The sequence below is a fragment of the Haemaphysalis longicornis genome, unplaced genomic scaffold (genome assembly GCF_048455015.1).
Source record: "Haemaphysalis longicornis isolate Haplotype H1 unplaced genomic scaffold, Haemaphysalis longicornis Haplotype H1 scaffold_2, whole genome shotgun sequence".
Taxonomy (NCBI): domain Eukaryota; kingdom Metazoa; phylum Arthropoda; class Arachnida; order Ixodida; family Ixodidae; genus Haemaphysalis; species Haemaphysalis longicornis.
Window position 1 is genome coordinate 133,301,003 of NW_027526295.1, and position 27,227 is coordinate 133,328,229.

At 47.2% G+C, this 27,227-nt stretch overlaps 1 protein-coding gene across 1 annotated transcript in view; it reads left to right on the top strand.

Annotated features, from left to right (window-relative positions):
* Positions 1 to 3,425: 3,425 nt before the first annotated feature.
* The window catches only part of LOC144168297 (4-pyridoxate dehydrogenase-like), a 164,731-nt gene continuing 140,929 nt past the window's right edge, over positions 3,426 to 27,227 (top strand). The window contains exons 1-2 of the mRNA XM_077697309.1: positions 3,426 to 3,710; positions 3,792 to 4,209. Of these exons, the coding sequence (XP_077553435.1) occupies positions 3,426 to 3,710; positions 3,792 to 4,209 (703 nt within the window). The remainder of the gene's footprint in view (positions 3,711 to 3,791; positions 4,210 to 27,227) is intronic.

The window sequence follows — 27,227 nt, forward strand, 5'->3', positions numbered from 1 at the left end:
AAAAAAAAATACGTATTCACATTTCATTGCTGAGCGCGCCGGAGGTACACCTGAGTAATGATGCGGGCCATAGCAGAGGTCTTCGGATCTATTTCTACAACCTTTGCCAGCAGGAGCCTAATGTGGGCGAGTTGTTGGAACATACTGAACATAACATACCACGGCGGATTCTAAAGAGAACGAAAATTTTAGCACTATCCACATAAATGTCGCCAATTGAGATAATCCTGTATAGGCAGGAAGAGCTTTCGGTCGTTCATGCTTGCCTCAGTAAGGGTACGCGCCGACAAATAAGCAAGCTTTACGTTCTGCTTTGTTTACGGCCGTTTGCAGTGTGCTACGTTCACGTTATATCGTCATAACCTTCAGCATGACTTCGGCTGCCGCCGTAGTTGCGTTGCTGCAATTAATGAATAAAATTTTTATGCTTCCGGTAAAGACGGCAGAGGAAGATGCTCTGTGCAGCAAGCGACTCCGATATTGGCGGTGAGCGCTTGGATGCTTTTCGGGTTAGTTTAAGTCGGGATGAGGCTAGGCTTCGGGGCTTTGGGCACTAAGGGAGCTCTCGTTGCCTGTAGTATACTCACCGTATTTACTCGCGTAATGACCACGCTGGCTTTCCAAAAATATGATGTCAATTTCGGGGGTGCGTTTATTGTGCGAGGTAAATTTTTTCACGAAAAACGTTTCAGCGCAGAAAACGCAAGTAAGTTGCATGTCAGAATTTTTAGGATAGGTCTCATGGACATAACCATAATAAATAAAAACATAATAAAAACTCCACGGACCACCGCCAGCCGCACTGTGAAGTGACTCAAAATGCAGTGTTTTCATGAATTACGGAACGCGCCGGAACGAGCTTGCTGCGAGGTGAGAACAGGTCGATCAATAAGTGGCTGCTGCTGTTACAGTGCGGGACATGAAAACAGACACGGCTGCCGACGCAGCAATCTAAACGCGTTTTAAGTCCGAATGCACTTTATAAGCGACCCTGAATTCCGTTGACCGCCGTCCGTCCACATAGCAACAGCTGCGGGTGCGCACGCTCCTCGTCTTCCTTGGAAACGGGGGGAGATGAAACATACCCACGTGGGGGATTGGCCAGGAATCTCCTCGTCTTCCTTGGCAACGGGGGGAGATGGGCGCGCGCTGCCTGGTCGCTGACATGGCACATGCCCACGTGGGGGATTGGCCAGGAATCGGGCGTGAGAAGGGCTAATGCACCCGCTTAAAGGAGTACTGACACGAAATTTCAAAGCTGAGATCCGCTCTAGCAATCAAGTACAACGACAACACAAATAGCCCCTGGTGGCCCCTGGTGGCCCTTGGTGGCCCCTGATGCCACCAAGCCCCTCAGCCGAGAAGCAACACCTGGAAAGGAACCTTCCCCAACAATCATTGGCTGGGAACAGGCCGTGCAAGAGCCGAAGCCTGAAGATGACAAGGAACATCCTGGGAAGAAAAAGAAGGGCAAACCGAAGAAATCCTCTGAAGCTCCTGGAGATGTCAAAGAACAAGAAACTGTCATCATCACTCAGACGGTCATCGTCAGGGAAGGTGACAAGGAGTTCCCTCTCACCAGCGACCTTCCTGCAGACAAGGCCCCTGATGCCACCAAGCCCCTGAGCCGAGAACCAACACCTGGAACGGAACCTTCCCCAACAATCATTGGCTGGGAACAGGCCGTGCGAGAGCCGAAGCCTGAAGACGACAAGGAACATCCTGGGAAGAAAAAGAAGGGCAAGCCGAAGAAACCCTCTGAAGCTCCTGGAGATGTCAAAGACCAAGAAACTGTTATCATCACTGAGACGGTCATCGTCAGGGAAGGTGACAAGGAGTTCCCTCTCACCAGCGACCTTCCTGCAGACACGGCCCCTGATGCCACCAAGCCCCTGAGCCGAGAGCCAACACCAGGAAAGGAACTTTCCCCAACAATGATTGGCTGGGAACAGGCCGTGCAAGAGCCGAAGCCTGAAGATGACAAGGAACATCCTGGGAAGAAAAAGAAGGGCAAACCGAAGAAATCCTCTGAAGCTCCTGGAGATGTCAAAGAACAAGAAACTGTCATCATCACTCAGACGGTCATCGTCAGGGAAGGTGACAAGGAGTTCCCTCTCACCAGCGACCTTCCTGCAGACAAGGCCCCTGATGCCACCAAGCCCCTGAGCCGAGAACCAACACCTGGAACGGAACCTTCCCCAACAATCATTGGCTGGGAACAGGCCGTGCGAGAGCCGAAGCCTGAAGACGACAAGGAACATCCTGGGAAGAAAAAGAAGGGCAAACCGAAGAAATCCTCTGAAGCTCCTGGAGATGTCAAAGAACAAGAAACTGTCATCATCACTCAGACGGTCATCGTCAGGGAAGGTGACAAGGAGTTCCCTCTCACCAGCGACCTTCCTGCAGACAAGGCCCCTGATGCCACCAAGCCCCTGAGCCGAGAACCAACACCTGGAACGGAACCTTCCCCAACAATCATTGGCTGGGAACAGGCCGTGCGAGAGCCGAAGCCTGAAGACGACAAGGAACATCCTGGGAAGAAAAAGAAGGGCAAGCCGAAGAAACCCTCTGAAGCTCCTGGAGATGTCAAAGACCAAGAAACTGTTATCATCACTGAGACGGTCATCGTCAGGGAAGGTGACAAGGAGTTCCCTCTCACCAGCGACCTTCCTGCAGACACGGCCCCTGATGCCACCAAGCCCCTGAGCCGAGAGCCAACACCAGGAAAGGAACTTTCCCCAACAATGATTGGCTGGGAACAGGCCGTGCAAGAGCCGAAGCCTGAAGATGACAAGGAACATCCTGGGAAGAAAAAGAAGGGCAAACCGAAGAAATCCTCTGAAGCTCCTGGAGATGTCAAAGACCAAGAAAGTGTCATCATCACTGAGACGGTCATCGTCAGGGAAGGTGACAAGGAGTTCCCTCTCACCAGCGACCTTCCTGCAGACACGGCCCCTGATGCCACCAAGCCCCTGAGCCGAGAACCTACAACTGGAAAGGAACCTTCCCCAACAATCATTGGCTGGGAACAGGCCGTGCAAGAGCCGAAGCTTGAAGATGACAAGGAACATCCTGGGAAGAAAAAGAAGGGCAAACCGATGAAATCCTCTGAAGCTCCTCGTGAAGACAAAAAAATTCTCAGCACAGAAGCCGTCCCAATTAACAATACTGAAAAAGAACTTCCACTTTCTAAGGAGGTGGTTGTTGAGGAAAGACTACTGACAAAAGCGCCCCTTAGCGAAGAAGCCATGCCGGAGAAAGAGCAATCTCCTACATTGTTTGGCTGGGTGAAATCTGTCTTATTCCCAGAACCTCAGTATGATGACAGTGTGGACGAGAAGGAAAAGTTGGACAAAGTCAAACCATTCGGAGCTTCTGAAGACTTGAAAGAACACAAAAGTGACGTAGACTCTCATAAGGCCATCATGATCGGCGATCACAAAGAGATGACTCTCCCACCTTATAGCGAAGAAACAACACCAGGAGAAGCACCTTCCCCAACAATCATTGGCTGGGAACAGGGTGTGCGAGAGCCAAAGCCTGAAGATGACAAGGAACATCCTGGTAAGAAAAAGAAGGGCAAACCGAAGAAATCCTCTGAAGCTCCTGGAGATGTCAAAGAACAAGAAACTGTCATCATCACTGAGACGGTCATCGTCAGGGAAGGTGACAAGGAGTTCCCTCTCACCAGCGACCTTCCTGCAGACAAGGCCCCTGATGCCACCAAGCCCCTGAGCCGAGAACCAACACCTGGAAAGGAACCTTCCCCAACAATCATTGGCTGGGAACAGGCCGTGCAAGAGCCAAAGCCTGAAGATGACAAGGAACATCCCGGGAAGAAAAAGAGGGGCAAACCGAAGAAACCCTCCGAAGCACCTGGAGATGTCAAAGAACAAGAAACTGTCATCATCACTGAGACGGTCATCGTCAGGGAAGGTGACAAGGAGTTCCCTCTCACCAGCGACCTTCCTGCAGACAAGGCCCCTGATGCCACCAAGCCCCTGAGCCGAGAACCAACACCTGGAAAGGAAGCTTCACCAACAATCATTGGCTGGGAACAGGCCGTGCAAGAGCCAAAGCCTGAAGATGACAAGGAACATCCTGGGAAGAAAAAGAAGGGCAAACCGAAGAAACCCTCCGAAGCACCTGGAGATGTCAAAGACCAAGAAACTGTCATCATCACTGAGGAGACAGTTATCATCAGGGAAGGTGACAAGGAGTTCCCTCTCCTTAGCGAACTTCCTGCAGACAAGGCCCCTGACGCCACCAAGCCCCTCAGCCGCGAAGCAACACCTGGAAAGGAACCTTCCCCAACAATCATTGGCTGGGAACAGGCCGTGCAAGAGCCGAAGCCTGAAGATGACAAGGAGCATCCTGGGAAGAAAAAGAAGGGCAAACCGAAGAAACCCTCCGAAGCACCTGGAGATGTCAAAGACCAAGAAACTGTCATCATCACTGAGGAGACAGTTATCATCAGGGAAGGTGACAAGGAGTTCCCTCTCCTTAGCGACCTTCCTGCAGACAAGGCCCCTGACGCCACCAAGCCCCTCAGCCGCGAAGCAACACCTGGAAAGGAACCTTCCCCAACAATCATTCGCTGGGAACAGGCCGTGCAAGAGCCGAAGCCTGAAGATGACAAGGAGCATCCTGGGAAGAAAAAGAAGGGCAAACCGAAGAAACCCTCCGAAGCACCTGGAGATGTCAAAGACCAAGAAACTGTCATCATCACTGAGGAGACAGTTATCATCAGGGAAGGTGACAAGGAGTTCCCTCTCCTTAGCGACCTTCCTGCAGACAAGGCCCCTGACGCCACCAAGCCCCTCAGCCGCGAAGCAACACCTGGAAAGGAACCGTCCCCAACAATCATTCGCTGGGAACAGGCCGTGCAAGAGCCGAAGCCTGAAGATGACAAGGAGCATCCTGGGAAGAAAAAGAAGGGCAAACCGAAGAAACCCTCCGAAGCACCTGGAGATGTCAAAGACCAAGAAACTGTCATCATCACTGAGGAGACAGTTATCATCAGGGAAGGTGACAAGGAGTTCCCTCTCACCAGCGACCTTCCTGCAGACAAGGCCCCTGACGCCACCAAGCCCCTCAGCCGCGAAGCAACACCTGGAAAGGAACCTTCCCCAACAATCATTCGCTGGGAACAGGCCGTGCAAGAGCCGAAGCCTGAAGATGACAAGGAGCATCCTGGGAAGAAAAAGAAGGGCAAACCGAAGAAACCCTCCGAAGCACCTGGAGATGTCAAAGACCAAGAAACTGTCATCATCACTGAGGAGACAGTTATCATCAGGGAAGGTGACAAGGAGTTCCCTCTCCTTAGCGACCTTCCTGCAGACAAGGCCCCTGACGCCACCAAGCCCCTCAGCCGCGAAGCAACACCTGGAAAGGAACCTTCCCCAACAATCATTTGCTGGGAACAGGCCGTGCAAGAGCCGAAGCCTGAAGATGACAAGGAGCATCCTGGGAAGAAAAAGAAGGGCAAACCGAAGAAACCCTCCGAAGCACCTGGAGATGTCAAAGACCAAGAAACTGTCATCATCACTGAGGAGACAGTTATCATCAGGGAAGGTGACAAGGAGTTCCCTCTCCTTAGCGACCTTCCTGCAGACAAGGCCCCTGACGCCACCAAGCCCCTCAGCCGCGAAGCAACACCTGGAAAGGAACCTTCCCCAACAATCATTCGCTGGGAACAGGCCGTGCAAGAGCCGAAGCCTGATGATGACAAGGAGCATCCTGGGAAGAAAAAGAAGGGCAAACCGAAGAAACCCTCCGAAGCACCTGGAGATGTCAAAGACCAAGAAACTGTCATCATCACTGAGGAGACAGTTATCATCAGGGAAGGTGACAAGGAGTTCCCTCTCCTTAGCGACCTTCCTGCAGACAAGGTCCCTGACGCCACCAAGCCCCTCAGCCGCGAAGCAACACCTGGAAAGGAACCTTCCCCAACAATCATTGGCTGGGAACAGGCCGTGCAAGAGCCGAAGCCTGAAGATGACAAGGAGCATCCTGGGAAGAAAAAGAAGGGCAAACCGAAGAAACCCTCCGAAGCACCTGGAGATGTCAAAGACCAAGAAACTGTCATCATCACTGAGGAGACAGTTATCATCAGGGAAGGTGACAAGGAGTTCCCTCTCCTTAGCGACCTTCCTGCAGACAAGGTCCCTGACGCCACCAAGCCCCTCAGCCGCGAAGCAACACCTGGAAAGGAACCTTCCCCAACAATCATTCGCTGGGAACACGCCGTGCAAGAGCCGAAGCCTGAAGATGACAAGGAGCATCCTGGGAAGAAAAAGAAGGGCAAACCGAAAAAACCGAAAAAAAAATAGGCGTCTGTGAATAAATGCATCTTTCTTTCTTTGTAGTTGTGTGTGTGTGTGTGTGTGATCGCTCTTTCGCGAACATTACCAAACCGCGCAAACTCAACTCGTGCATTCGCACTTTCACATTCTTCCCCTCGGGGAAATGCGGGGAAATTTTTTGTCTTTGTCTTGTGAGTACATTATGAGCATTTAGTGAGAGTTTGTTCTGGACAAATAATCAACTCATGCTTGCCGATATCGCTAATATCGGTAAGTCTGCGGCAATAATATAGCATTGCCCCCTTTGAAAGAGGAGGATACACAGGTAAGCACGACCATCGTCAGCTAGACTTGGCACTCATACCACATATGGCTGACCCGCCGCGGTGGCTCAGTGGCTAAGGCGTTGCGCTGCTGAGCACGAGGTCGCGGGCTCGATTCCCGGCCGCGGCGGCCGCTTTTCTGATTGAGGCGAAAAGCAAAAACGCCCGTGTGTACGAGATTTCGGCGCACGATAAAGATCCCCAGGTGGTCAAAATTAATCCGAAGCCCTCCACCACGGCGCGCCTCATCGCCTGCGTTGCGTCGGCGCGTTAAACCCCTCAATCAATCAATCAATCACATATGGCTGCGGCAAGTTCAAGGTGCGATCATTGCCCGGGAAATAAAAAAAAGTCGTATGTAGACGACGAACTTCAGGGGTGCGATGATTACACGAGTGCGATCATTATGCGAGGAAATACGTTCAGAGTGGCAGCAGCTAACTTGGGCCGTTTGCGCCATATGTGAGCGGGGCCATGGCCGAAGGTCGATCAGTAAAGGCGGCCTCAGCTATCAGCAACGGCGCCAGAGGGAGAAAAGGGAGTAGAAAAAAAAAGCCCCGAAAGGCCGGGAAAATAACCAGCTGGTGTAGATCCCGGTTTGCTACCCTGCACTGCAGGAGTGTGGCTCAGGGCATAAAAACAAGGAAGAGATAGGAGAGGAAAGCCGCGCACTCTAGTCCCGTTTTAGGCACTGCAGTCGTTCGTGTATACTCGTATCACTCAGCATACGTAGAAAAGTTTTTGTCACCCTCTGCGAAGTCGATGGTACAGACCGAGGACCTAAGATAGTCTCTACTTTAATTTGGCGATTGTGTAATCAGCTCATCGCGGTGAAAAGCACGCTTCTCTGCGCTGTGCATTGGCGGTTTGCGGAAACAACGAGGCATATGCTCTGTTGTATCTTCCGCCCCACAGATGTCGGAGTAGGCGCTGCTGTTCATCCCGATGAGGACAGAGTAGTCTGTCGGGATGGCCTCTTCCAACCACAGCCTACAAAGCAATCTCGACTGGAATGAGGTCCATACGGGAATGAGGGGCCACTCGTTCTTGGAGAAGAGAAGATCGGCGCAGGAAGAAAGCAGTCTGATGCATACACTTTAAAACAATCAAGGATTATTTGGGCCCGTTTAGTAACGGAAATGAATCAAGGTAGGATTCCTTGTACTATAGGGCTGCACAAAACACGGACGGAGACAAAAAACGCAACACAAAGCCCCGGAGTCACCCAGCCTAAGTTAGAGTCCAATCTAAGTTCAGTCGGTGGCAGATCCCAACTACCGGCTGATTGCTGTCACTTGGAGTGTCTTTGAGCTCGTCGCGAATTGTCTATCTTGTGCCCATACCATACGAAAACAATTGCGTTTGTCCGGTGACATAGACCAAAACACGGGACTCCTGCCAGAGGAACAACTAAGCCGAGCGATTTCTTGACGGTATACCGTCAATAAAATAAAGCAGTCCGAAATACTTGAATAAAATCGTTCTATTCGGCAGGAGGAACACGTGCTTGAAAGCAAGTTCTACGAGATATCTGAGAAGGTCAAGGCAGTTGAAAATGACACGTCGTCAGTATTACCAGTGAAGGGTGATGTAGCGCAACTTGAATATCAAACTGGTAGAGGCTAGACAACTGCCATGTGGTCCAGGAAAACAGGCTAAGACAGAATAACTTATTTTTTATGACCCTAAAGATGGCGCAAAGGAAACTTGGGCCGAACCAGAGGCCAGTGATATTGCGTTCTGCTCAGAACGACTAAATGTTTTAGTCGATTCTTCTGCTATAGAAAGTGCTCACCGACTAGGACGTTTCACCCCTACAAAACAGAGGCCCCTATTTTCTCTATTTCAAAGACAAACAAAAAGTGCTTACAGTGGCCGCGAAACTAAAAGGGACAACTTTTGCGATAAGCGAAGACTTTTCGGCTAAGGTTAGCCTGAAAGGCAGAGGCTTCTTTACTATGGCCGATAACAGGGAGAGGTTTACAAACTACGGTTTAATAAACTGAAGATTGGCAAAGAAACTTTTGTTTACAACAGTGTAAAAGATGCTGTACCCCGTGTAGTTCATAGCCACGACAGACAGAGAGAGAGAGAACAACTTTATTTTGTGCCAAATTCATTCCTCGGGCAGAGGGTCGTCAGGTAAACATGACCTTGTATGTATTGTCGTTAACTGCCTCAGCCTCAAGAATAAAACGACCGAATTCAGGTCATTACTGGGAATTTCGAAGCCGCATAGGGTTATTGCAACGGAATCCTGGCTCGAGAGCACCATAAATTACGGCGAAATGTTCCCTTCTAATTACTCTGTCTACAGGAGGGATCGCAATTCCCGTGGTGGGGGCTGGTTTATCCTCGTTCATGATAGCATAGTAAGCCAACCTGTGTACTTTGAGACAGAATCTTGAGAAAGTGTCTGGTGCAAGATACTCCTGAAAAATGGTGTCTCGCTTGCTGTGGGCTTCTTTTACAGACCAGCTGGGTTACGAACTCCTCAACCTCTCTTCCAGCAGAGTAACACGTTATTAAGCTTGCAAACAAGTTATGTATATCTGGGTGGAGACTTTAATTTGCCCGATGTAGAATGGCAGTCCGCCAGGCCGATACTGCGCAATACATCTCCCTTGTACTCAGCGTTTGACGAAATGACCAATGCGCGTACGTTATCCTAACTCGTAGAAACGCCCACTCGAATCGGTGCTAGCAGCGCAACTTTGCTCGACCAAGCTCGACTTATTGTTTTGCAATGACCCTGACCTTGTGTCGTCTGTGCTCACAGTTCCCAGTATCAGCGATCACATGACGTTGTTATCGCTAACGTAAGCTGCACTGTGAAGAACAACAGGCCCTCAGAGCCACGAAAAGTGTTCTCTATGAAAAAGGCAACTACAGCTCGCTCTCACGAGCAGTATATGCATTCTTTCCTGAATTCTAGCTGCATAGTTTATGTCTTGGCATGAACGAACAGTGGAACGTATTTAAAACGAGAATCCTGTCCCTGACACAAACGTTCATTCCTTCACGCATTATCTCGGCGAAGCGCCGCACTGATAAACCGTGGCTCAACAGGGAACTTCGTTCTTTGATCAACAAAAGGAATCGGCTGTTAAGAAAGTATTGTACCTTGCCCCAGCCCGAGCTGCGATCTAAAGTAAAAAATATGGGCAAAGTAGTCACCCAAAAAATGCACAAAGCGCATGCAACGTACCTAGGCTCTCCGGGCGAAAAACTAAAAACCAACCCTAAAGTGATGTGGAAATATGTCAAAAGCAAACATAAATCGTATGCTAGTATTCCTGACGTCAAGGATGGCATTAACTACGCAAGAAATACCAAGAGCAAAGCCGAAAGCTTTAACGTGTACTTCAAATCTCTTTTTAATAGGCAAGCCTACCCCAATACCACGCAGCAAAATTTGAACTGGTATACGCAAATGCAAAACATAGCAATATCCGAACTCGGAATTGTGTCACTCTTAGAAAAAATAGATGTGCATTGAGCTTCTAGCCCAGGCGGCATGTCAAACTTTATCTTAAAGCACTGTGCAGTGTCCATAGCCCCCTTTCTATCCCTCATGTGGCAAACATCACTCCGACTAGGTGTTCTGCCCGCTGACTGGAAGAATGCAAATGTAAATCCGATATTTAAAAGCGGTGGCAAAACATAGTTTTCTAACTACAGTCCTATCTCTCTGGAAAGCGTTTGCTGTAAAATACTTGAACACATAATTTATACACACATTTATAACGACTCATCTACAAAAAAAAATTACCCCCATCTCCCCGCGAGGGAACCCTGGTGTGATTCGGCGCATCTGATGCTTCAATTGGCGTTTCCATTGGGTTGATTCTCTAAATCGGGTGAAACGTGTTGTGAACGCGTAGGATGCCTTTCCATCACATGCGGGTGTTCTCATACGCGGGACGATGGGGGTAATTTTCACAGGAGAGTCCCGCATGCGCGCAAAGCGAGGGAAGCGCGCGCACGCAGCTGTTGTTTATGATAATGAGACGGAGGGAGAGTGTTGCGCACAGCTGTCGGAGAGAAGAGCGGAGGAGAGGCGCGCATGCGCAGGTGGCGTGCGGACGCCGCCGACGCCGACGCCGACGCCTACACAGGAGGGACATTCCTCAGAGAAAGGGATGCGTCGCATCTAATAATTTCTTCTCCCCAATGCAACATGGTTTTAGGGCGGGCTTCTCGTGCGACACGGAGCTTACGGAATTTGGGCATGACATCGTAACTTAAATTAATGCAGGCACTCAGGTTGGTTATATATTTCTAGATTTTTGCAAGGCGTTTGATTCTGTTCCACATTCTTTGTTACTTCGCACGCCATCTGTTCTCGACATGCCGAGTGAACTGCTGAAGTGGCTGGACGCCTATCTTTTCGAGAGAAAACAGTGTGTTGTGCTTGAAGGCGTGAGTTCTTCGAGTATTTCCGTGTTGTCCGGTGTCCCGCAGGGATTCGTTTTAGTCCCACTTCTTTTTTAAATATTTATTAATGATTTTGTCGACTGCACTTTTAGTCGTTCTAGATTGTACGCTGATGACTGCTGCATCTATCGTGATGTAGCCAACTTAGCAGACGCTGCGTTGTTGCAACAAGATCTTAACTCTGTTTTTATGGGTGTCAGTCGTGCGGGATGACGCTCAATCTGACGAAATGTAATCTGGTAAGGTACAGTAACAAAAGGCACCCGCTACTTGTTGACTACTACATGGGCGGAGCATGTTTGCCGGTAGCCACAGAGTTTAAATACCTCGGAATCTTTTTCTGGAGTAACCTTTCCTGGAACCATCACGTCCATAAATAATTTGACAATAAAAGCGCGCCGCGTATTTACTTTCTTAAAACGAAATTATAGACAAGCTCCGACTAAGGTCAACGAGACCTTGCATGCAGAATATGTGCGCCCTATTTCGGAATATCGTTGCAGTGTATGCAACCTCTTCACAAAGACAAACGTTGATGTCCTGGAAAGAATACAGGCTCGTGCCGCCCGCTTCATAACAGGCAACTACGATTTCTCTAAACGATCAGCTGACATTCTCAGAAGATTGGGATGGCCTCTACTCGCAGAAAGACGCAAATACCTAAGACTCTCGTGCTTTTTTAATATATTCCACTCAAGAACTGGGATCGACAAGGAAACGTATCTAAAACAACCAACGCACGTGTACCTCGCACTGATCATTGTTTGAATATTCGCGAGTATATTTCCAGGATTAACACATTGAAGCAGGCTTTCTTTCCCAGAACAATACACGACTGGAATACTTTGCTGGAAGAAATTGTCTGCGCTCCCCCGTCTTATCTTGTAAAGCGTTTGCAAAATTATATGTTTATGTAATATCAAGCCATTTTGTTTGATGGGCGTACATATTGTTAACCCTGCTAAAGTGCTTGTTGTCTGTATATGCATTTTTTTTATCTTCCTTTTTTCCAAGTGCTGTTTTTCTAGCATTACATCCGTAATTTCACTGCTTTGATGCATAATTATTGTTTAAATAAACGCAATCTGTTTGGTTTGATTGATTACTGATTGTAGGGTTTAACGCGCCGACGCAACGCAGGCGATGAGGGGCGCCGTAGTGGAGGGCTCCGGAATAATTTTGACCACCGGGGGATCTTTAACGTGCGCCACAATCTCGAACACACGGGCGTTTTTGCTTTTCGCCTCCATCAGAAAAGCGGCCGCCGCAGCCCGGAATCGAACCCGCGACCTCGTGCACAGCAGCAGAACGCCTTAGCCACTGAGCCACCGCGGCGGGTCGGTTTGGTATGTATGACAAGTGTATTTGTACATTTGTATTTCCTTTTTGCTTCCCCTCCCACCTACAATAATGCCGGTGAGGGCAATGTAGGTATCCGTATGAATAAATAAATAAACATGTGCAAACTGTCTCAAAAATAGGGCTTTACTAAATTGCAAATGAAATAAATGACACGTTCTCGGGCCTCTAAAAAGAGTCTACATTAAATCGCCCCGTACTTCTTTTTACGCTGCTTAAGCTTTGCGCTATACTCGCTGCTTGGTGGTTACAAGGCTTACTTTTCTGTGCAAGTTTTGGGGGAGTCTGTTCGTTCTTCTTTGGCGACATAATTTGCTAATATCCTTGACAGGCTCCTCCGCAGGGCTGATCGAGGGGGAAGCCGGCGTCGGTGGAGTTTCGCCTAACACTAGCAGTGAGAGTCCACTGTTCCTGATGTTCCCTCTAAACATCTACGGGGAACGAAAGCTTGGCGATTCACGTGATGACGCACGTTTTCCACATTGCCAAATAATGGTCCCACCCCGCATTCCTTCACATCTTTTTCATGAAACTCTTTCTTCGCTTTCTGTGATGCTTTCTCTCCTCTTGCGCACCGCTTTCCCAGTTCAGGCCCCTTATCACTTTACCCGGACTTCGGGAAGATGCGACTGGTATGACATCGGTCACGGGGCACGAATGCCTGAACACGTTATCATCGCTTGAATTGCATTGACACGCAAGGTGCAACTGTAAATCGCACATCCGTCTAGCTAGGCCTTAGGATGGATAACGGAGTAGCATGGGGAAGCGCTCCTCGCTTTAATCACAAACGCCTAAGCCATAAGCAACCCCCCCCCCCCACACACACACGCACGTGATAGGGCAAATCCTCCGGGCATTGGACGGCCTTAGAGAATTTTTCCCGCTTCTTGAATTTGTCCCCTCTCCGGGACTTTAGCCGTGCGCTCCCCGAAACGCCCATCTGTCGTCTGCTAAGCCATGTCGGGGGCAAAGACAATACAAATACCATGCTGAGTACGAAGGCGACCTGTCCATTATTTTCTTGTTCCGTGGTGAACTGGATGCTTGGAACACAAGAGTTTAGATGCTCAAATAAAGGCATTACGTCTCGGCGGTGGATCACACAAAAACAGTCGTCTACGTAGCAGACAAAGATCTTGGTGCCATCTTGTACGAGCATAGCGCAGACTTTTCTAGAGCCTCTAAGGCAATATTCGCACAGACTGCTGAAACGGAAGCTCCCATCGCTGTTCCAAACCGCTGCTTGTAACATTCTACATTGAAAACAAAACATTTGTTCTGCAGGCCAAATTCCAGGCAAAATTACGCGGTCCGGAGTTGCAAGGATCTACTCGAGAACGATGCATCTCTGCCTTCACGTTCGCCAATTGAGACGCAAGACTTTTATCGTCTCCTGGAATTTGGCCTGCAGAACACATATTTTGTTTTCAACAGACACTATTACAAGCAGCGGTTTCGAACAGCAATGGGATCTTCAGTTTCAGTAGTCTGTGCAAATATTGCCTTAGAGGCTCTAGAAAATTCTGCGCTATGCTCGTACAAGATGGCACCAAGATCTTTGTCTGCTACGTAGACGACTGTTTTTGTGTGATCCACCGCCGAGACGTAATGCCTTTATTTGAGCATCTAAACTCTTGTGTTGCAAGCATCCAGTTCACCATAGAACAGGAAAATAACGGACAGATCGCCTTCCTCGACGTACTTCTGAAAAGGTCGGCCAAAGGATTTACAAGCACAGTGTATCGAAAGCCGACCCACACGGGTAGATACCTGGGGTTCGACTCTGCGCATCCTATAGGCCAAAAACGCTCTGTCGCCACTGCACTCTTCTCACGCGCATCACGAATCTGCTCTGAGCCTGGTCTGTGCAAGCAAGAGCTAGCCGTGGTAAGGAAAGACCTTCGCAGCAACGGCTACCCTTCAAAGCTTGTGAGGACGCAACAATTGCGGGCTTCATTTGCCTCCCACGAAAGGGTTCCTGAAGAATACTGGCAAAAACGCGCTGCCGTCGCCTACACGCAAGGCATCAGTGAAGCTCTTGCAAGGGTGTTTGGCACATATGCAATTAAAATTGCACACGTGCCAACGAACAGGCTTAAGCAGAAGCTGGTACGCGTGAAGGACCCTTTAGAAAAATCAAGATTCCCCGGAGTTGCCTACAAAATTCCATGCAAGGATTGCAACGCATCCTACATAGGTGAAACTGGACATTTTTAAAAGAATTCAATAGCACCAGAACGATGTCAAAAAAAATGCAATGCAAGCTGAAATGCCTTGGCGGATCATCACCTGGCTACTGACCACGTCATCGATTGGGATTCCGCAACTATAATCGCATCAGAGAAGCGCCTGTCGACACGACTACTTTTAGAATCAGTGCATATTCAACCAACTAAAAGCATGATTAACCGGTCGCGGGGTAATCTCCCCGAGATATACATGCACACTCTGCGCCACCGAACCTATAAATAATCGCGACCTTTCACCCCGTTTTATTGTGATGAAGGGACCAGTAGGGGCCCCAAAACGTCTTTATTTGTTTATTTGGTTTTGACCAGGCGAGTGCCTGCTTGTATTTCATCAATAAATCACCCTCCCCTGACGAGTTTTCGTCGAACCTTGGACCCTGTTAGGTGTCAGCGGGTTTACACAGCCAACTTGTAGGGACGCACATAAGCTCTTAACAAATGAGCTGCGTGGTGGCTATGCACTAGCCATTGTTTTTATTAGTTGCCTTGATGAATATAATCTTCTGTCGCAGTGTTTTAGGTAGCTCACTCGCACATTTTTCCTTTGTTTTTAGGACATTGTGGAGTGTCCAATGATTTCTGATTTTTATTGCAACTGTAAATATATCAAGAGTCCCGTAATGAGTTTCTGGCAGTAATAGAGCACTAATATGTGCATGAAGGCAGCCTAAATAAAAAAATTGGCTGCCTTGCCTTTGTATACAGGGGCCATGCAGACAACACACAAGTTTCGTTCATTTGACAGATTGCCTCGTTAGAATCATACTGACACCATTTTTAACGCGCACTTCACTCGAATAAGCTATATAATTAGGAAAAAGGGAATGGCCATGTGACCCACTAGCTTATTTCCCACAGCAGTACCTATGATGTCATATGTCCCCAGCTGTGCGATTGGCTGAGGCCGGCAAAAGCAAATGCAAATGGGGCAGGCCTTATAAACATGCCGAACGAGCTATTTGCGCTTAAATGTAATGCATATTCATTTTACAGCAGTAAAAATTGTGCAGTAAACAATGAAAGTTACGAAAATACGCGTAAACATACAAGTATCGATGCGCACTGCTGTTGGTACGGCGTGCACTATGCTTGTTTTAGCTGGACAGCACTCCGCCGCTTTGGAGTTGGCATGCACGGCACTGGCCGATTGGCATAGGCGATGTTGTCTTACGTGACCCTGTTTGTCGAGGATACCCCATGTTTCACAAAACCATTACTTTCTACAGTAACGAAAACAAGCCAGGTGCAGACGCAGTCGAAAACAAAGCAATGGCAAACAACAGTTCGTGGATGAGTATGGTAGCTCCACCTGGGAGGACTGATGGCTAGCAAGGCTGCAGACCCGAGTGACGCAGTAGTTTGTTTGATTACACGCACTAATGGCTTCATTGCTGACATCCCAAAAACACACGATATGATGGGAGAATCAGACTTTTAACCTAAATTAATTTCTCAGTTAATGCAGCATCATTTGCTGCCGGTCAAGTGGTGGGGGCACTTATAAAACAGGAAATATGTCGAACGAAACGAAATTCTATGTTGTCCCAATGGCCCCTTTAATGCACTGTATTGTATTTTTGGTTGCTGTAGTGATGTCACCATGAAGGAACCGCAGTAGACAAAGTTAATGTCAGCGCTTTACCATGCATTTTTTTGTGTTTGATGGAAACAAATATAATACTCTAACCAAGGACTTTATCCAAAGCGTTCGCCGTTTCGGAATCGGAACCTACTTGGCTCCGTCATTAGAACTGTCTATGTTTGACCAAAAGTAATACAGTCTACGCCAGTTACAACGTACCCTCTGAATCCAGAAAAAAACGTCCGCTGTAGCCGAAGTATGCAGTATCCAACGGGGGGGGGGGGGGGGGGGGGGGCAGGCGACTATGAGCCTTACAGTGGGTACTTTGACCGATATTGCATGCATAGTACATACACTTTGTTCTTTCTACACGCCTTCAGCACCTCTGCACAGTGTTCGCGCGAGGGCAAAGAATCGCGGAAACAGCGTTTCCAAAACTTAGCACCGGCACTTCGAAAAGGCCTAGTGCATGTGGTCAAGCGTGTAAAGACGCAAGATGAGCTGAGCAAATAACGCAAGAATATAACTAGGCGCAATTATAAACCAGCTATAAAACATCAGTCGTGCCCATCAGCATTAGCTAGGTTCTTTTAAATCCCCTCACGACGAGGCAGGTTTTCCCGAAACCGTTCGTTAAACAAATCAGATCGCTGCCTCACGTTCCCTCAAGGCAGATTCCGCATTTTTAGCGATTTTATTCTGGTCATTGAAACAGATGTAATGAAATAATCTGATGACGGTCAGCTGTAAAATCGAAAGTTAGACCAGTTGGACTGCGCACGGTTACCGGCAGATTGCACACAATGAATGGGGAACAACCCCTACTTGAGGCATTTCTTACCTTTTTCACCGAACGGAATGGGAACGATGCATGCGTGGGAATAATAAAAGCCGAACTTCACTGAACCCGAGTTTTTTATTACATAAAAAAACTGACGAGGGCAGACTCGCCTCCGAGTGCACCACTTCGAGTATTCGATTGCCCTGTTTTCAATCTCACCGGAGTCGCGTTTATCGGCAGCGGCCTTGTTCTTGACGGTACAGCGGACACTGTGCTTAGACAGGCCTGTACTTCTGGCGATGTCAGCCTTTTTTCCTCGTGTTCAACAGCGTTAATTACGCTTAATTTATCCGACAGTGAAATCGGCTACCCTGCCGCTACGCCGCTGGTTGCACAAAAAAAAAAAAGCCACTGGCTTGGCTTGGCTGCGCCAACGACCCGGCTGCCAGTAATGTGGCCAGACATAATAGTTTTCTTGCCAAAATAAACGAAAAAGCACACCGGGCGCCGGCCCCGCGGAAGTCCGCTATAAACGTTCAGTCGAAACAATTTTCGCCTAAAATTTAGTCTGTTGTAGCCGATAGTCTGCTCTAGCCGGGTCCGTTGGGTGCGGAGTGGACTCCATTTAAAATGCATGGGTACCAGACAAACCAACAGAAATGGTCTGTTGTAACCGAAAGTCCGTTGTTGCCGGATCCGCTGTAACGAGCGTAGACTGTAGTTCTACATATAAACACTTTTTTTGTTTGCTGCAGCGGTTCAGAGGCTAGGGCACAAATAGGGGGTAGGACAGCTAGATATCTGTTCATCTTTCGCCGGCTTGCTTGGGTGTGACAACTGTATCTAGTTGTCAATTCCAATTTGTTGTGGTCAGTTTTTCTCAACTAAATTCTAGCTTTTTTGAACATTATGGTATGTTTTTGTGGGCCTAAAGGGTTGCCTCATTGCATGTTTGGCCTATGTAACGTTGAAAGCGGATATTTTGCTTCAAAGTGGAATGTCGGCCTAGCATCATGGTCCCTTGGTTGCTGCTCACTTTCATTCATGCCATTATTTTTTATATTATCACTTAAAATTAAAAGTTAACCAATCTGCTGTCATTTTAATTTTTTCACCTGCTTTATACTTTCTTTTTTTCCAACTGTCTGTAAGGAGTGACAATTCGTCTTTTTATGATACCAAGGCATCGGACTGTGCTAGTTGGTACATGTTTGAATGGATGAAAAACCAGCGGAAAACACAGGGTACGGAAGAGAACGACGACCGTTGTTCTCTTTTAACTGTGTCCTGTGTTTACCGCTGGTTTTTCAACCATTCAATTTTCATGAATTTGTTGAACAGTGATTAGTTTAAGTGCTCAAGCAATTTTTGGCTTGAAGGTTCCCTGTAGCATTTATATAAGTGCTCTCTGCTCTTTTTTTACCCAAGACCCCATTACCAGCCTTAATGAGATTGTCTTTTGTAGACATGAAGTTGAAATAAATATTTGTTTGCATTGCTTTGCATATTTTGAAAGAATTGCTTGCTCACTTTCTTTCAACCCTGTTTCTTAATCCTGCTTAAAGCATTTTTCCATGTTTATTTTTTTTCAGAACCAGGAAGGGTGCTCATCCTCGGTTCCTGCTGAAGCACCAGTATCTGTACTTCACACGTGAGCTTTGAACACGCAGTAATTATGGTATGAAACATTTTACCAGTATTAGCTTGGTTTGTAGATGTCAAAGCTCTCGACAGTGTAGTACATTGTCTGGTGTAGTGCACAATCTCTCTATAACAGCACCCGCTGGGTGCTGTTGTAGAGAATAATGTTGGGGCTATAATACTTGAGATTATTTTAAAATGTACATCAAATACTAGTAAGAGTAGCTCTCTAAATTGGTGGCCATTTTCCAGGTGGAGGCAGAAAGTGAAAACGCCCATGTGTGGAGATTTAAGTCCACAATAAATATCCCATAGTTGCCAAAGCTAATCCAGAGCCCTCCTCGCGGCGCACTTAATATCCCATGTGCAGCTTTGTGTAAAAACAGCCAGAAATCTATGATCAATTTAAATTGATTGTAATGTTTCTAAATGCAAGTATTCTTCGTTTAAGCTGCCTTATTTAGTAAAATATTTTCTAGCAATTGCTTAGCTACCAAAGGTTTAAGAAAAGCTTTCATTGGTTATGCACCTTCTGAGCGAAACAAAAATGTCATTAAGAAAAGCAGAAAAAACCTAAATATGGAAAGTAGCAACACTAAAGCTGCTAATAAAAAAGACGCTAAACGTTTTATCGATAATATTGCTGATTTTACTTCTAGTCAACTCTAAAAACGGCTATAGACGGGTTTGATGGTTCCCATGGCGCACCTCGTAATACTAGACGAAACGAATGGGCACTGGCTGTTGGCTTTTCATTTGCAACATCGAAAAATGACCCCACATCCACCAGCACGGACATAATGCAAGGCACCATGCACAAGCTAGACTCATGATAAAATACTGCTATAACAACAATGTCATCACATTTCAACCAGGGAACTCATATGCATTGTTCTGTGATGTTTACAGTTCTTGGTATTGCTATGTGGGGTCATTTTTCATGAAGCAAAAAGAATAATGTTAAATAAAATAAGTGGCAGTGGGGACCCAACTTTTATGGGTAGAATAAAGCCAAAGTACGTAGGGAAGTATACATATTGTATGTGGCCCGCCTTAATATTGAGCTTTTCTGCTCAGCTCAAGAATAAGGCACTAAACATTGCGAGTAGCTACCGTGATTGGAAGTTTGATGCAATACAGAGAAGCCAAGGGTTTTAAGGTTCGAAGAAATTTTGTGCAGTTGATCTGTTGCACGCCTACTTGCTTTCACTGCATAAGACGTTTAAGCTGTGCAGTGAAGCTCGAAGGATGTGCGCTGCAGTTTAGCAAAATGAACATAAAATTGAATTTTTAACACCGTTTCAAATAATCAACCTCCTCTAATAATACAACTTCTGTACTGCGATTTGGCTGTAATATTAGACTTTATAAATGGATGTTTCAAAAATCGGTGGGTCAAAAAGTTCAAGTAAATTATCAGCTGACATTGAGCTTTAATAGAATGTCTCATGGAACGGAGCTTGGAAAGCACGAATGTTTCATACCGTAATTGTGTGTCATACTGTGCCATATGTGGCTGCACACCTGCAGCGCCGTTTGTGGACCGAGGATGATGCGCCCTTTTTGTACCCTTTTAGGTGGGTGCTTTTGCAGGAAAAGCTCCTACCTATGATATTTTGGGCAGAAAAGGGTGCTCCTGCGGCGAAAGAATCCAAGCACCCTAAAGGGTGTGCTTGGATTCTGGCGGTACTTGTCCGCGCTAAGCGCATGATATGGTTTGGACATTCCAAGCTCTAGCCCGCCGAACGCAAAGTAATGCCTTGACTCCAACGCGAGTGCTTTTAATAACAAGTTTGATGACACCACTGTTGAGAATCGGTTGAAATGGAGCAGGCGACGCACGTCGGTGTTATATTTTTCTTCGGCATGCGGCAGCAGTGGCACGAGCCGCGCGATCAGCCATGTTTGTGGCTATTTCAGTGTTGCCAAACGAAGAAATTGACAGCTAAACTTTTCAATGAATACCGGCTATAGGATGGGTCAAAGATAAATGTTCTTTATAGTTCAGACTGCTGTGTCCACCTCATTGCATTCGGAGGGAAGGAAATTCATAATTGCTTGTATCTTGATATTTGGTATGTGCTTGGCTGTAAAGTTTTAAGGGAAGTTGCCAAAATGTTTATTAATAGACAGCTCAATCATAGTTTGTGGTTGTGAATTAGTTTTAGTCTCAGGATTCATGCACAGAATTTTGCAAACATTCTTGTTTCTTTTTCTGTGTTGCAACATTTACTGTCGATTGTAAAAGTTTGTTCGGAAAACGTGGTTTCATTGGGCTTGAGTCTCAAGATTTTTGACACAAAAGAAATTGTGCAATTTATGGTCAATAGAACTTATAAATGTGGTTGTCTGCCTTTTAAAAAAGTTGTGACGACAAATACCAATACAAGTTCTCTACGGGTGCACATCACATGGGATATCGTTTTTGGAAGCTACCACCAGAAAACATGATTGCAATTGTAGTGGGGGTCCAGTTCTGCCTAATTGTATCCCTTGAATGCTAATGTGTAGTGAGCACACTGATAACGGTTTTCAGTGGTCCCTCTAGTGCACCAATGTTGTGATCGTCACGTGCATGAAATTGTGAAGTTCTATTATTTCTTCTTTTTTGGTTCAGACTACTACGTTTTTTTTGTGTGTCATGTCAAGTTAACCGATATTTCAAGATATCCGAGTTTGATGCCAGGAGGGATCACTGTATATATAACTTAAAATTGTGCCATTAGTCATAACTTGTTGCATTTCATTTACTTACAGAGCCTCCAGACATACACCTGTCGCCATGAATTGCATTAGGACACCATGGTGATAGGTCGCAAGCCTCCAAGGCTACGGTGATGACATGCGCAACACCATGGTACTGCGCATGCCATCACCTTTAAAAAACGGTGTGAGGATGCTCAACACCCTTTATTTAGGGTGTTGAGCGTCCTCAACACCCTTTTTTAAAGGTGTTGAGCTCAACACCCTTTTTTTGTTTTTACACCCTGTTTTCGTCCGTACACCCTTTTTTTGCGAAAACACCTTTTAAAGGTGTTAGCCATGGAACAAGGTTTTTACACCCTTTTCGGCCAAAAAGGGTGTAAAAAAGTTTAGTGTGAAGAAAGCCAACTTTATGCAATGGGTTTCACAAAAACGATGATGATGACAAGCGGAGGCACACGGAGCACCTCAAGAATCGAATCAAACCTGACTTCCCCGTGCTTTGAAGATGACATCTATTCAACTGCGGCATTGCGACCCGGTAGAAGCAGTTTGAATTTGGAGCGAATTGGGTGCATGACTGATGCAACTTCATTTTGAATGATGGTTGCACGGGGCGTCTGCTTCAGTCCATACCTTTTCACCCTCAACATACCAAGCTGTCGAAGAGAAATGCGGCCCATCTAATTTGCATACCGTTGGCCAGAACCATCGACGGAATCTGTCCGTGGTTCTGATCCAACAGGCACAAGGGCCGGCGACTGGACGACGTGGCCTGGCACGGCTCACCATAAATTATTCCTGAATGGTGAATGACCAATCGATAACGGAAGGAAGAGACGGGAGGCCCAGGGGGAAAGAGACGGCCTTCTTGGACAGATCACGGGTAGACGACCTATAGTCGATCTCGAATCAGAGCGAAAAGGGGACAGAATGGCAGCTCGCGGTTCAACAGAGGAGCAATGAAGAAAAATAAAAATGAAAATTTGTTTTACTCCACCCTCGCTATCGCTGTTGAGTAACCGTATTAGTATGCCTATAAAAGTAAGAGGAGAAGAACAAGTCTCGGAACAAAACACAAGAAAAATATGAAGGATGCTATGGTTCGCATGGTGGCTGTGCTATTACGGGGGAAAAGTCGCCATCCGAACCCCGCGGTAAATTTAACCCTCGGTCGCGCCAGTTGGACGTATAGCCCAAATTTGGGTTCGAAAGTTTTTTGTCAGACAATGGAATTCCGGCACCAAGCCTTCTCCGTCCAAGACGCGCAGTATAGAAGCCTCCATGAAAGAAATAACGAACGGCTGAACTACGCATCTCGTCCGTGTTCACCGCTTATTTCCCGCCGTCCCGAAACTAAGCTGCCTGCGCTTTGCCTTGGTGCTTTTAGCCTTCGCCGCCGTGTTTCGCATTATAGCCTGTACCTTGACTGAAAGCGAAGTGTTGTATTGACGACAGCTTTCAAATGTGTTTCTTAATGCCGTTACAATGATGGTGGGGCAACTCAAAACCTGTTTACACATCAGAAGCGGAGTTGAGAGGGGGGGGGGGGGTCAACAAACTGTGCGCCATCGCTTTTTTTGTCAAAAGTTTACGACATAAGAAGAATCGTAAACACGCTCGTTTAACAAATCATTCGAAACGCCGGAAACCTCTTCGAGAGCCCTTAACCCTGCAGAAGGCACCCAACAACATTTCGCAATGACAGCTGTGACTATAATAATAGTGATTATTATGTCTACCCTACTTCCGCTGTCCGGTTTTCATTAGATGCCCCAGAACGAGGCGACCACGGGGGTGATGAGTCTTACGCATACAAAAATAGCGCACAGATTAGCAGCTGATCTGCTCTTGAAGTTTCTGTGGAACTTTGCGTCCGCGCCCGTCACTACATTACCAGCCCCCTGGAAAGCACTTCCGAAGTATGTTCAGCTCGCTCGGCATCGCTTGGAGCATCCGGTTTGCCCACACCGGTACCTCCACCTCTCAAGGCGGCTCGTAATGCACGTGCAGAAGCTTTGATGCTTCTTCGACCCTGATGTGACGCTGCTGCTTAAATTGCCCGTGCCCTCTGTGTCGCCACTTCTCAAAGCCCCCCTCTGACATTCCTCCCACAGTTCTTCTTTTCCCAGTACACGATACCCGCCTCTCACTCCCTCTTAACACCACTTCAACTTCTTTTGTACTACGATTTTCTGCACCCCGACATATGTGTGCTGGGAACGTACAGATGCCAAGCTTTCGCATTAAAAAGTGCCAATTGTACTCAATGAACGGCAAGCTACGAGTGCCGTTTTAAGTCGTTCGACTTCAAAGCTGACATTTAGGCCTATGCCTGATCATACTCGATCCTTGCTGGTGCGGCTCCAACAAATTGACACATACCATCCGATTAACACATACCAGCAGTGGGGTATTGAACAACGCTCTGAAAGAAATGTGGGCCCCTGCTCCGAACCCTGCCTGCGTATCTTGAAGCCGACAAAAACTTTCCATATCCACAAAGCAGCACATAATCGCTCAGGGGCATGGGATGTGTACTGTTTATAAGCATGGATGTATTCTGCTTCCGCTGGATACTCCGTCGTCGGTGCAGCGAAACTGTCGACCAATTTATTCGATTGTTATTGCTTTTTACCACTATTTTGCTTAGCAAAAAAAGCAACATATGGAACACAACATGCATGTACAGGACACGCGTGGTGTTCAAAACTTGTGTTTTGGCTTTGTTTCATGTATAAACAAAGCAGAGTCAACTAAAGGCAAAGACACACACGCACACAAACCTCGTTCCGGTTCCGGGCGTGCAGGGCACTCCTTATTAGACAGCGGTACTTGTTTTCCCTAGCGTGGGGGCGTATGCAGGAAATATTCCCCACTCCGTAACGGCCAGAAATATGTGTGTACATTTATACCTTGCTTGTATGTGATTGTTTTGTGCTTGTATTATTTTTACTGGCGTGGTGGGAGCGGCTCTTGGGCCAGGGGTGGCGGCACCACCGTGCACTCGCATTAGCTAGGGCTGACAACTATGGGAGAAGTTTCCAAGGTCATGCCATGAAAGGAAAGAAGCAGCGAAGAAGCGGGGCGGAATGAGGGTTGTCTTTCCCTATTTGAAATAAAAAAGATCAACAGAAAGGAATGTCACGAGAATGTGAGGGGCAAAGAGAGAAGAAAAGCATGTCATGCCAGCGCTACTTGTGAGCGGAGCAAAATGGTAGGAAAAATCCGCCGCCGACAGGTTCCGGAGGAGTAACATAGATTGTTCTGGACGCAGACGAGAATATTTTGCAAATGAGTGACGATGAAGGGGCAAACAAATAGGGGGCGCAGAAGAATATGTGAAACGAGGCTGTCGTTTGAACAGGACACACAACGGCGGACAAATGGCCGTCGGTGTATTTTATCCTGGCTGTCTTAACGAACAAGTTTCACACTTGGAAAGCAGAAAACGAAGCAGCCTATCAGTGCGTCAAAACTAAAAGGAATAGAGCTACCTCGCCGATCCTACAAGATATCCTAGTCTGTAATGTGTATAAAGGTGTACATTCGAATAAACATCAGTTCAAAAGAAACCCTGGTCACCCGCCCGACGATGCTCAAAATATTGCATTCGATTTGGTGTACCGCGTATATGTCTGAAACCTGTGGCTTGGATACCAGATCCGTTACGCAGAGGATTTTTTCAGCAGCTGTAGAGGTACGACGTTGTCTTATTCTGCATGCGGATTTCGCTATAACATCCATCAAGTGTTCCCAATACAGTGGGCGCGGCATCTATATCAGCACGCTGAAGATGTCAGGAACATTTAATTTCTCCATTTTTCTTTTGATACGCAATCGGTAAAATTTTCCAATGTAAACAAATGGGCCGAACTCTCAAATAGTATCTGTACGGGGTAACATTAGCTATACCTACAGAGACCCTCAAAATAGGCTTCATTATGAAGCACTAATGCATTGCTGGCAAGAAATCTTTAGGCTGAACGTAAGCACTCGTGTCAAACCATCAATCCCCTGGTCCCCTCTAAAGATATCCTTATATTTATAGCGTTCCATTTATCTCTATGAAGAGCAACCCACAACGTTACCGACGAGAAAACTTATTTCGAGGGAAGTCGCTAAATAATGGTCACTCGTTAAAAGGATGCTTACAGATTTAAAACCTGGGGCAGCTTCACACTAGTGGCGCGAGACTCGGCAAACGCAAAGCTGGCAGCCCCACCTAATTTATTCTTGGTTCGGCTAAGTTTGGCTACTTTGTCAAGTTTTATGGGTGGTTATGCTTCGAGACTCAATAAAGTTTTCTGTGTGGTGTCGTCATTAGCTCCCCAAAGACCGATGAACACTCCCTTATTAAAGCACGTAAAATGCATGCGTGTGAACTGGCTTCCCGGTGAAACTCCCAAAGTAGCGAAAGGCGCAGCGGGACCAGCGTTTGCTCAAAACTTTTGAACTCGTTCGGTAGCCATCATTCGGCTTGTCTTGTCTGGTGCGTGGAACACTATTTACGAAGTTATTATTAACGTTATCGCTTCTCGGCCTTTTGACTTCTTTGATTTTGGTATTAATTCTTCTCTTTGCACCATCAAAACTGCACGACTCGTTGCACAAGCGATAAAACAAGCCACCCCGTGACGCGTTTCGAAAGTCGGGCTTGTACCAGTTGCATGATGCCTCCGACAGTGGGGACAGGGACCCTGCTCAAGCGCGGTGAGACAAAGCTACGACAAAACGGTGCCGGCGCGCCAGATGGCGATATCGCTGAGCCAGGTTTTGCTGCACACGTTCGGTGGCTTAACCGCAAGCTCAAACAAATATCCCTGTTAAAACCACCTCCTTAGGCAACATGCATTGAAGAGGCAGATCTGGAAACAGTATATATAAAAGACACCTTCCTATTTATTAGAAGAGCGAGACATTGTATCCTATCCCCTTCAAGTATGAGAAAGAATTAGCTCAAGAACGTCTGCCTGGGAAACGCAGCAGTGAGAGCGCGCGCTGGCTGCAGATAATGAAGTGCAGCCTTTACTGCTGCCAGTTGGGTAGCAGTCGAGGAGGTTTCGCGGGCTGTTAGGATCTACACGCCGATAGGGGATGAGCCCGGGAGTACCGAGCCATCCGCATAAACATATGTGTATCCTTTGTAAGTACTATATACTCGAGTGTGAAGAACCTGAGCGCGGTCGCTGACAGGGCAGACGTTTTGCTGATTCCAGATATTATGATGCATATTTTCCACAGCGTTATTATCCACGGCGCTAATATGAACTTTTGAGGTATTTTTAAATTCACGGGAAGCAGGTGTCTTCCATGCTGTGTGGGATGTCTGCCAAAAGGATCACTTATGACGCCGAGTCAAATGGCGCACAAACGTTCGAAGCACCTCTTGGCGTTGTAGAACTGTGACGGAAAAGCACCCAGCTTCACATAGAGTTCAAATCGTCGATGTGCATTTAGGTAGATCCAGGCAGGTGCATATAGCTCTTGCCAGCACTGAGTCTATGACCTTCAGGCTTGTAGGCGACAGCTAATCTGGGCCCGGTAGGCCTTAACGCAAGAGGGCGGTAAACAGGGCTTTATATAGGCAAAACACTGAGGATACAGGGCATCCCGAGGAATTCCTACCGAGGATACGCAGAATGCGCACAAAAGACAGAAGCCGCTCGTTCATTCACCGTATTGGACGCGAGGCCCACCACTGGAAAGGCCGGCGCTCCGATCGTTCTGACGTCACTTGTAGCATCACCTTTCCTGTCTTGCTGCACAGTTGGCTTGCAGCGCGGGACACTTCGCTTACGAAGCGCGTTCTAAAAGTATTTTCGTGTTAATTTGCCTTGTTTG